The sequence below is a fragment of the Crocodylus porosus genome, unplaced genomic scaffold, assembly GCF_001723895.1.
Source record: "Crocodylus porosus isolate Cpor-Errol unplaced genomic scaffold, CroPor_comp1, whole genome shotgun sequence".
In the NCBI taxonomy this organism is placed as follows: Eukaryota; Metazoa; Chordata; order Crocodylia; family Crocodylidae; genus Crocodylus; species Crocodylus porosus.
The window spans coordinates 76788693-76800886 of record NW_017728948.1 but is presented as its reverse complement, the minus strand read 5'-3'; the positions used below and the strand labels follow the sequence as shown (position 1 = coordinate 76800886).

At 39.2% G+C, this 12194-nt stretch overlaps 1 protein-coding gene across 7 annotated transcripts in view; it reads left to right on the top strand.

Annotated features, from left to right (window-relative positions):
- PTPN13 (protein tyrosine phosphatase, non-receptor type 13) overlaps positions 1-12194 on the top strand; it is a 227927-nt gene that overhangs the window by 70178 nt on the left and 145555 nt on the right. For all 7 annotated transcript variants that reach the window (XM_019552792.1, XM_019552791.1, XM_019552788.1 and 4 more), the window contains exon 3: positions 9481-9650. In XM_019552792.1, the coding sequence (XP_019408337.1) occupies positions 9481-9650 (170 nt within the window). The remainder of the gene's footprint in view (positions 1-9480; positions 9651-12194) is intronic.

Below are 12194 nucleotides of genomic sequence, written 5' to 3'. Positions count from 1 at the left end.
ACTATGTTGGCAGCATCTGTGGAAGCTCCACACTTATCACTGCTGGGCTCCTGCCACTGCCGCTGTGCTCCCACTGCCAGCACAGCTGTGTCCCCCCAGCCCCTGGGGGCATGTGCCATTCATACCTTCATCCAACAGTATTACCTTTCAACAGACACTGGATGTTAGGCATTACATGTTGAGTCTGTCACACATGTGTACAGCACAGATAGGCCATGTAGCCATTATAATCTACTGCTGGAAATCCTGAGTGGGATTTCCCTCTGCATGTTCTGTAGGCAGCCACAGACAAATGTATGTGCCTGCTCAGCCTCACTGTAGGATTAGAGACTGACCACCTGAATGCTAAGGAGGTGAAATCAGCAATATGTAGGGTTTGAGCCATGCTCATCCCTTTAGGGTCTGAGCTTTCAACAGTCTCCTCCTCTACTGCTTGAGAGATGCTTTGAACATGCAGCACTGCCAGCTCTCTGCCCTGCTAGGAGTGATGCACAGAACAGCACTCGTGGTGGACAGGCCCTCCTCTGCTTGGATTCCAAGCATTGCTTGTGATGTTTCAGCTGAAATAATGTTGGCAAAGGTGGGGGTGGAGAAAAATAAGTTGTGACAAGGCTTTAGAGTACACTGTCTAGCTTTGATACAGAAGTGCCAGCTGAAACTACAGGACTCTCCAAAGTAAGCCTTGTGAGAGGCCAGTCTTTGGGGAAATGTATTTTCAACTATGCAGTTTGAAGCCCTGGAGGAAGAGAGATCCTGAAAGGCTACAGGTGGAGAAGGACACCAAAGCAATGCCTCATTGTTCTTTAGTTCACAAGTTGTAAAAGTAAATTGTAATACTAAACACTAAAATTGACCCTGTTTAAACTTTAATAGAAGACATGGAAATTAAGGGATAGATGGTCAGTGAGCAATCTAACCAGCGGTAAGGGGCATGGTGTCATTTTACTTTTCCTGGAGCGCCCCAGGAGAGAGTAACTCCAAGTTTTGCTCTCTCTCCCAGTCTTTCCTCTGCTCTGAGAAGGCAGTAAACTGCAGTGTATGTTAGCCCTAGTGCTGTTGTAACTATACTTCTGAATTACTGTGGGATATAAAGACAAGCACTTTCCTGTTCCACCCACCATGCCTTCCTGCCCATGGGTGCAGGGTCTTCACAGGAAATAGTTGTATGGTGACCCAGCACAGAAAAGTATGTGGGTGCCTTACTCCCTGTCCATTTCATTGCACTGGCATGCAGGATAGGCTACAATCTGGTTTGATCTAAGGAGTTAGGGGAGGTCTGTCTGACCTCCTACAGCATAATTTTGGCATAAACACTGATATTTCTGAAAGAAATTTTACATATGTCGTTGATCCTCAGGTAAAAGATGAGTAATATTTATAAGCTAGTATAGGGAAATAAATGTTTGTTGGTTCCAGAAATATAGGTCAGTTTTATATACTTTCATTGCATGGTCTGGGAGGGAGGGTCTGCAATAAGGGAGAAAAAATGAAGTTAGGTCTAATACAATTCAAAGAAGGTTATAATAAGATGCTTTTTGGATGCAGTTAAATTTTGTGTGTGTGGTTTTTATTTTAACTTTTTAAGTGGAAATTCACAAATACCAGTCCCCTCCATCTTAAAAGTGGCAATATTTCAGATACCACCCAAAGTCATGGTGTGTTTTTCTCTATTTTTATTTTGGCTACTCATATTTATTGCATTGCATAAAGCTTTGTTTAAAAAATAGTGCCTTTCACTTTCATTGTGTATTATTTATCTGAATCATCTCCCTAACTTAAAAAACAGTTCATCCTCGCCCTCTCTCTCTCTCCTTCTTTCTGTTTTTGACTGGACCACACTATTTATCTGTCTTTTGGCAGCGTTTAATAAACTCTGCTCTCACAATTGTTTTGTTACTAAGCTGCATAGTTCTGGAATTAGCTCAGAAGGCTAGGAGCTATAGCTCACTAAAGAGTACCAGACATATCACTGATCAGAAACCATATCCAAAATTCCAGTGGTTTTGGAAGGAAGATTTGGGTACATCTTTATGGGAGAAAAAGTCTGTGATTTGGGTAGGAGGAAGAGAGTGCTGGGAGAAGTTTCACTTGTTTAAAAGCTTTTCTGAAGGAATTAAACAAATGGATCGTGAGAACAAGGATGCAAAGTCTCATTGATTATAATTAGTGAGAGGTTCCTTTAACCCTCTGCTTAAGCCTTCAAGCAGTTCCTATGAAGGAGTTGCTAAGAAAAGAATATTACCTTCTTTATACCTTGCTCAATGGCTGTTCTGTTTTAAATAGCTTTTACTGAATGGGAGCTTGTTTGGGATAAACAACCCAGTTTAATAAGAGGGAGGGGATAGAAAATATATGTAAATATATACAGCTTTTGGCTAGGTACAGTCAAAAAGCCTGAGGCTGAATTGATTCAGTCTTTGCAGGTTAGTCTAAGCTACACAGATTAAACTGAAACAGAAGTGAACAGACATTTACCTTTGATTCAGAAAATGCAGCCACATGCCTGCAGTGGTGCAGACCAGAAGCTGGGCGGGGAGGGAGGTGCTAGAGCACAACTCTCTGGCTGTGTTCACTTCCTCTTCCTGCTGCCCCTAAGGTCTCTGAGACTTGCAGTCCAGAATGACAGTTGCAGGACTCTGCAGGGTTGCTCATTACTTCCTCTTCCTGGTTCCAGGTGCCTCTGGGATATGTAGTCCACAGGTACAGCCAACAGTAAGTTTGAGCAGAGGAAGAGTTTAGTTCCCCTCCCTGGCCCCAGATCCTAGTCAGGGTTTGTCTTTGGGGGGGCATTCCCCTCCCCCCCAGACTGGACTACATCCCCAGCTGGGTTTGTGCCCCCTAGCCACTCCCTTGTCAGCCAGCTCTCACTTCTCCAGCTAGGGAGCATGTATTGATTAAGCGCTTAATACACACAGACACCACATTCATACCCCGATTTCTGTTCTGCGCTGGTATATGTTACCAGTCTTATTGGTGCTTGGATCAACTTAGTGGCCAGCCAAGTTGATCACAAGTAGGAACCAGGCTCCTGCTGGTCCATCTTGTCAGAGTGCTCCAGGATGACATGCAGAACAAGACCCAAAAAACAATATGTCTTGCCTCATCTCTTATAGCCTTGTCAATTCACCCAGTCCTCTGGGCTTTTGGTATGTTATCACTGTGTTCTTCCTTGAAGGTCAATTGCCAATGTTGTCTTTCTGTTCTGGGGTGGATTCTTCCTGTTTTTGGTCTTTTATCTGTCTGCATTCTTCAGCCAGTCACCAGCTGGTGTTTTCCTTTTCCACAAACACACTCTCACCCATACAGGATACAAAAGAGTAATCAAGCTACAGAGCAATACAAAATGGAGTTTCTTAAGGCAATGCAAAACTCAAGAAAATACATAAAATTAAAAGCAATAGGCAAAAAGTCTATTTGTATAACACCCATGTCCTTCCACAAGCAGAGACAGTGTGTGTTTGGGAAGGAGGGGGTGAGAGAGAGGGACCTAGTATAGTCCTGAATACTCTTGCAGAAGCCATCTCCTCATGTCTTTTTTGTGAGAGGTACTGTTAGAAAACACAGGTCCACGTGGTGAGCATATCCCTTATCTGGGCTTCTCATATGTGTGTCTGCAGGTTTCACTGAGCAGCATCGTAATGGTTCCACTGGCCACAAGTGGCTTGCAGAGCAAGGAGCTGCATTTACCCATTGCATTTGCCTTGTGCCGGAATTCCTTTTTCATTTCACACACTGAGAATTGGGGTAAGGGGGTGTGTCTTCATGAATACAAACACAGTACTTAGCATTATTACGGTATTCTTTCCTGCAGCTCTTGATACACTTACTCAGAATACTGGAGTTTTGATTCCCAAGTAATACTCAGTAATAGCTGAATAATGTAGATATTAAGAGAATGAACTTAAATACTTTTTGCCACTTTAATGCAGCACATACACATGAACCACATGCAGCACAAAAATCCATAATGTCTTCATTCCACAGTAGACAGGAAAAAAAGAATAGCATTTTTTCCAAGGGAAAAACCCACCTCATAAAATAAATCATACATGTATGCACACACAAGTTCTGACACTTACAGTCTATAAGGTGAATTAGAGGACTGCATAAGAACAAGAAAGTGTTCACAGGCTTCTAAAATTAACTAAAACTTACTCCATTATAAAAGCCTAGCACGAGAATAGCAACCAGAAATCTTGCCAATTCTCTTTTCTTTCAGTGATGACTCGTTGTACATATTTACATGTTTTTAGAAACTTCTCCAAGAGTGTTTTAGTGAGAATTGTCATGGAATTCATATTTTGCAATTAAACTAGCTATGCTGTTTGGAATACATGAACAGATTGTCTAACACCAATATCCAGTGGCAGGCCAGAATGACTCAGCTGGGGTCCCAGGTGCATTTTTGGTGGGACCCAGCCCCCATCCACTTTACCCCATCTTTTGCCACTGAATGCTGTCAAAGCTCCAGCTCCACAGGCTGCTCCCAGTAGCTCCATGGCCATAGGTTACCATCCCTTGGTTTAAGGAATCCGAAATATAAAAGGTTTATAAGTGGTAGATATATTTACATATTCACAGACAGAGCCTTTTCAGTTGTAAGTTTTCAGCCAAACTTTTGTGGGGGTTTTCACTCTTTAGAACCTATTTTTATTTATTATGTTGTAGTATTGAAAAAAACAGCTTTGGTTTTTGTTGGTTTTTTTTTATTTATTTAGAGGGAGGCTAGTTTACAAAGCAGACTGTTTTCTTGGCACAATCTGGGGGAAAATGATTTAAAATTATGTCTTTTAATTCAGAAATATGAGCATAGTTTCTCTGAAAGCTTGGCTTTTTTCAGCAATAATCTTCTACAGCATATTTAGTATATAGATTCAGTTACAAGAGATAATTACTTTAAAAGAGACTTTGACATTTAATATGTAAATAATATTTTTGTGAATTCATAAATTCACAAATTTAGATTTAAAGGATAGCTTTCACAATGTCAAGCTGGCAGTCTGCTTTTAAACAGTCACACAAAACAGAAGTACAGAGCCTTCCATGATTTTTTTCTTAAAAGAAAAAAAATTAACTCTGATACTTAGCAGACTATTCATGCGGTCTTTGAATCCCATCTTGAAAATATCTGACTACTTGGGGCACTTCAGAAGGTCTGAGGGGTGAGGCTTATAAGCATCTTCAACATGGACGATCATTTTAAGACAAAATATTCAAGTACTTATGGTTTCAAAAATGTTCACGTTCATATTATCCAGTATAAAATAAAGTAGTGGATGCTTTGTTGGATATGTAGAAAGCATCAGAACTTCTGCTTCAAGAAAGCAGCAGAATGACAGTAAAGACTCTTCCCAGTTTCATTCCTGGTATGAAGAAATATAGGGGTAGCATGGTCCATTGGATAAGACACTGGAATGAAACTCCAAATGTCTGGATTTCATTTCCTACCTGGCCACTGATCCGTTCCATAACATTAAGTGAGTTGCTTATTGTTAGACCCCAACTCCATCTTGCGCCCAGCGACTAGGGAGATGACGGTCCAATTGCCCATGGATCCTGTTACTCATTATACAGACCGAGCAGGGAGCAAACACCAGCACACATTGCTCACAACAGCTTTATTCAGAATGGAGAAAGCTTTGGATTAGCTCCCAAAAAACAACAAACCGAGGAGCCACCTTGAACAGCAGTTCTTTCCAACATTTATACACCTTGGTTCATACATATTAACATTCACCCCACCTATAACCCTACTTTGGTTCCACCCATTTCTCCTCCCATCTCAAGCTCCATCTCTGTTTACTGTTTGCTTCCTTAGCATGGTATTGCCTATGCATTTCATTCATTTACATGCCTCTCTACTAAAAGCACATATATAAGACTTTGACCCCCATCTTCTTTTGGTCACTTGTGGTTTCTCGCTGGTTGTTGCTGGTTTTCTTGCTGACTTTAGCACCATCTCCAAGGCCATATTTCTGCTTTTGTCTCCTGACACTAGTTGGTCAGCTATTCTATTTTTACTCAACACATCATGCACTTTGCACCCTACCCTCCTGTTAAGAATCGACTTACTTGAGCATTAGTCAAGTTAGTTGCTTTTAATATATATCCAGCCTTGTGACTAACAGCTTTTGCTGAGATACAGGAAAAACTTTTATTCAGCTGCACATACAGCACTCCCAGATTCCATATCATTATCCCAACACCCAAAATCCATGTCGTTACCCTAACACTTACTTTGAATTGTGTAGACTGGGATTAATATCTAAAAGCCAGCTGCAATTATAAAGAAGTACTGTAGTATGTCAGCTGGATGAGTGTTTATTGGTGCACACAGTGCCATAATGCTGTGACTTCTACCCCAAAGGAAAGACCCCTGAGTTCTCAGGTGGAAAGTGTTAGTTGTAACAGGACCAGCTGCAGCAGGAATTAAGTAGCCTAATTTGTTTTCTTCCAGGAGTAATTAATACATAAATGGTCCTTTGTTCATTAAATTTGTCCCTACTGTGACTTCCCTGGACATTTCTGCTATTTGTGCTAACTTGCCCATAAACAACAAGGCCAAGTAAAATTGGTGTGATAAATGTATAGTAAAAGCAACAACAAAAAAAAGAAAATGAAAAAAGATGCTACAATGTGAAAGTTGATGTACAGCACTAGTTTGCAGTTGGAATGCCGTGAGACCTTTTCAAGATCAGGTCAGTGATAATTAAATCAGTAAGATTTATATGTGCCTTTGATATGGTTACAAGTAAATTATACCATTTTATATCACAGAGTGAAACAATTAAGAATAACTGTCTGAGTAGCTCAATCGGAAAATTCAGTAAAAATTCAGTTTGTAATATTTTTATAACCTGCTTAAATGTAACCTTTCATACATTATTTAAATACAGATTCGAGATGTGTTGCATTCTTCTTTGTAAAAGGATGGCCATAATTTCATTTGACACAAATTGCAGTGATATTACTGTGTTTAAATATGTTTCTAAACTCTTGCACAAATTACTCAGACAATCCTCATGCATCCTGGCTTTAATATTCTACTAATGTAGAGCTGATGGATTAGTCATTTTAATGACAGGCGAAAGCAGTGAAGCCAGAAGATTTCAAATCCTTGAGCAGAATTTCATTACTCCATCATGAGAAAGGATCAAGAACAGTAACAGACATAATTATTTCAGGACTTACTGATTTTTCTCCATCTCTTGCTCATTCCCAGCCTCCTATAAAAAGTCATGCTTTCTTAGGACATTCAGTGCCCTCTTAAATAGAAGAAAGGCAAATTTTTAATATCTAAAGCCAGTAAGAATCAAATGATTGCTAAATAGTAGAACTAGAAATCTTGCTCTCTTACTGTGTACCATGTAGTTGAAGTCATTAATTCAGAGTAAATGAAGCTTTCAAAGGGAGACCTTCTGCAAATCTGGTCAAATGTACATGACAAATGTTTTGTCATAAAATTAACAAGAGAAAAATATGAAATGAGCAGGAAGAGTATTTGGTATTTGAAACATCCTTGTATCGTTCCTTGCCATTTCTATGCCACTAGTCTTTGCATGTATTTCTCTTTCTAGAATATTTCCTAGCAGGGGCAGATCCCAGGTCCAGGAGGTGTAATGCCTTGATCCCATTTTAGCTGTGCAGCACACCTGCAGTGATCTCTGAGCTCACTACCGTATCAGTTCAGCTCCTGCTGGAGTTACAGGTTCAGCTCTATTCTACTCACAAGGGCTAGGGACAAGAGCTTATTTGATCAGAAATTGGTTTAATCCTGTAACAGAACAGAAGTTCAGTGCATATAAACCAGTTTCAAAATGGCTGAAACTGGTTTAAGATAAACCTGGTTGAATGTTGTCTCAGTTAACTGATTTATGTCAAACCAGTTAATAGAACTTCTGTCCCAGACCCCTTCCTAGTTCAAGTTAAATCAGAGTCCCCCAGCATCGCAGGATGCTTTGCAGTGCTGGGCTGGGCTGGGCTGGGCTGTGCTGCGCTGCCTGCCTCCTCCAGCAGAGTAAGGTTAGTCCCACCTCTCTGCTCTCTAGCTGGAGCAGTGGGAGCTGGCTGACAAGGGAGTAGGAGTGGGAAACCTGGCTGGGGACACAGTATGATCTGCCTGGCTGGGGTGGAGCAGCTCTTACCAGACTTTTCCCATGAGACCCTAACCAGGGTCTGCCTTGCAGGGGAGTAGCAGCCCCTACTAGCTTCCCTCATCCCCACCCTTGCAGCTTGAGTGGTGGGATCAGGGCTATGGCCAGATGCCAGTCTGGGCTGACCACCTGAGGCAAAGGGGAGCGGGGAGAGGAGGGTTTAATCCCCCTTCTTACCCCTCTCCCACCAACACGGGACCCCAGCCGGGGTCTCTCTGCAGTCAGGCTTTTCCCCCAGTTCACCTTTGAGATAATTACAAGTAAATATACCATTATATATATTGGAGTGAAACAATGCAACTTCAGTCATAAGTTTCTGTAACTAAATCGTAATTAGAATGCCTTAAAGATTGCTAAAAATGCCATCATCAGTTTAATCACAGATACTAAAAAAAAAAATCTCAGCTTTTTAAGTAGGCAAGAGTAAATATTTTGAAGTAAAGGATATAATTTTATATTGGTTGGTCCATAGTATTACCTTCATGAATTACTAAACATTATGATCATAAATACTGCATTTAAAATCCATTGGATCCTTCCCATTCTTAGATGTGATATTTCTGTTTGTGTTGCTTTAAATATTCTTATTATCTGAAGTGAAGTTTTACATTTCCAAGACGATAGGAATTGTTGAATAAAATGTATGTTAACTATGCTCAGAGAGGGGTAGTTAGACATGTTAGTTTGATGTCAGGTAGAAGGCAAGGTAGACTACCTTATAGACTAACTAAATAAGTTTATATAGCAGGAGTACAAGATTTTGTGAATTTGAATTCAGATGCTGTAAAAGGACAGCATAGAGCAGTGTATAAAGCAGAGTGAGTGCTTTGAATACAAAAGGTTGGAAAAGAGGAGGGAGGGAGAGTTGGAAGGGTGACAGTGCTGAGAGGCATACAACCAAAGAAACAGTAGGAACAAAAAGATCAAACTAATCCAGGTAAGAGATAAGAATCCATCCTTTCTGTTTATAAGGTGTGTATCTATCCTGTTAACTGTGCTGAACTTCAAGGATCAGTTTGAAGGCTGTATATACTTTTGATATCTATACAACAAATACAGTTAGTAAAACTTTGGAAGACTGAAATGATGGTAGGTCCTCCAGTTTGTGCAAAACATCTTGCCATTTATTACCTGTCAGCCTTTTGTGTTGAAGGCTATTTTTTAAATTTTTGCAGTCTTAGAAGCTAAAAATAGAATAAGTTAGATCATCCATTCCATTTTCCAACTTTCCGTTTGTTAGAAAAATGGTTTTCCATGAAGTTCTTTTGATTGCTAACAGCTGCCATTGTAATTGTAGGTTGTTTGTTTTTTTTTTTTTCAAATATAGCTGATCCTACTGCTCTGGGCTTCATCGTTTCTCCGTGGTCTCTGCTGTTGCTTCCATCTGGCAGTGTGTCATTTACAGATGAAAATGTTTCCCACCAGGACCTGCGAGCATTCACAGCACCAGAGGTTCTACAGAACCAGTCATTGTCATCTCTCTTGGATGTTGAAAAGGTATATAAACTTATAACTGGGTCAGCAGAAACTTGTTTTATTTATGTAGCAACATACAGCTAAGTTTTCAAAAATGGCTGTAAATGATTCTTTCTTCTGTGGAATTTTGTCTTTTACTGGGGTGAATACTTTTTCTGTACTGGATCTTTTCCCAGTGGGCTGGAGAGTGAAGTGTGTGTGTGTGTGTGTGTGTGTGTGTGTGTGTGTGTGTACGTACACGTTTTTGCACGTGTTTCTTTGTTGACTTGAAGAGATCTGGTAAGGGTTCCCACTAGTTTAGAAAAAGTCCTCTTCCTTTATATAGCTACATGTTAGTTGGTACTTCAGCCTGATGGTATAGCCCTGTGCAGAAGGAAACTGTTGGGGTTAGGAGCATTCTAAAAGCTGCATCTTGAGTTTTGGTGCAGTTTTGTTTCATCCCAAAATTAAATGCTCATTTAATTATTGATGAGCTAGAGCAAAAAAATCACAATTTGTTTTGAGCCCATTTGTCCTGGGTTCCTAGTCAGCTGTCTGCTCCATGCAGATGTGATGCTTCTGCCCTCAGAAATGCAGGCCCACAGAGAAGTTACAGGACTCTCAAGTGCTCAAAAATTATGAATCAAGTGTCCTTCCATTCTCTCTCCCCTCTCCTCCATACAACGTTTAGAATAATGAGAATAACGAGGTTTGTTTGCTTGGATCACATTTTTCAAGCTTTTCACTACAACCACAAGTGCAAAAACCCCTATTTTTGTAATAAAATAGTAGAGTCTCATGTAGTCACATGACAGGAGGAGCCTAAAACACCAAACATCACTGACTTGCAAGAAATGACAACACTGGATTTGAAGATTTGCACTGTAAGCTCTCTGAGGCAGGGACTGTGTATTAAACTGTATATTTTGTGCAGTACCTATAAGGATGCAGCCTTAATCTGGATTTGTTTCTCTGTTTGCTGTTTCAGTACAAAAATAATATAGTGTTTGTTATAATTAAGGTTGAAAAAAACATTGTCTGGGGTAATATTTTAAACTTTTGCAAAGGGATGTTGACAAAGCAAGCTCTTGAATCTGGGGGAATATATAATAAACAAAACAAAGTATATTGCTAAAGTGAAGTAAGTAGGCGTCAACTCTATCTTTTAATGAAGGGTGACTTTTTCTATGACTCTTAAGTATTCTTTGAAGTACAGTAATATTGCCTAATACTAATTTGTGTTTGGGATTTTATTAAAATATCTATAGATGCAATATCTTTCCTTCCTCTAGTTCCTAACCTGAATTTTGTCTCCTCTACCCTCTGTGTTAAATTAAGGTTGCATTGTATCATGTTTAATTTTCTTTACTTATTTACTAGAGTGTCTGCACAGTGTAACTTAAAAACGATTTCATCTGGTTTTCAAGTCATTTAAACCTCTCTTTTTGCAGTACAATTCATTGACATTTACCAAATTAGTTTGAATGGGAATCTTTTTTGTTTTTAGCTCTTGTTCTGGAATTGTGTCATGTCTGAAAAGTGCTGAAACCAAAACAGACCCCTTGTTTGTTATGGGTTTTAAAACACAATAACAGGGTTGCTTTAGTCTCTGGGTTATGACTTCATTTCTGCTAACCCAAGGAAATGATGTGTTCAGCAATGAATATCAGCCAGCTAGCTAGTCAGATGATGAATGCTCTATTGATTCCAAGTTGCTCACTAAATTTGAACAAAAAAAGCATCAATATTTAATTATAGCTTTATTAAAAATGCGGAATGACAAATCACTCGAGAAATAATATATGATGAATTTGAGATATGAATTTAGTTTTGCTTCTGTTTTGTGGAAACTGTTCAAAATAGTTTGATAAAAAACATAACTGTAAAAATTGTTAATAATTTCCATAATTTTGCAGGTTTAGAGTATCTTCAATTTCTAGTGAAGGTTATATTTTATCTTTCTCAAATAGTGCAACATGCTATAGAATATATACCATTTATTTTATATGATACTATTATTAACCTAATTCTAATCTGCTGTTGTCAGAACAGCTTTTAAATAGGTGTTTTCAATCTAATTTTTATGTGTTTTGATGTTATCTCATGCATTGATATAATGCTATCCAAACCTCAACCAGTGATAATCATATAAGTACTGTGGTGTGGGATTTTTTTGTCCTCCAAAACATCTGGAACTACATATGCCTATCAAACCATAATGAACAGTTAGAAAAAAGTATAAAATATTTGTGTACAAAAATGTTAAGTACGATCATGAAACCAATCTAGCTATCTGGTTTCAAAGTTAAACTGTATTACATAGGAATAAGTGAATTTTGTTTTTACATTGCCTTTCTATACCGTGAAGGAGTTTACTCACCATATATGTCACCCGTATTTTTAAAATATTTTTACAGGGGTTGTAGGTAATGTGGGAGCTCGATGCCGAATTATATAGGACTGAATTAAGCACAGGCTCAGACCTGTTCAATTTAAAACTTTTATTGTTTCACAAAGTCATAAACTAAAGGAGGTCTGTTGGTTCACGAGGTTCCCAAATCAAGCCCTTGCTCTCTAACCCGGAGG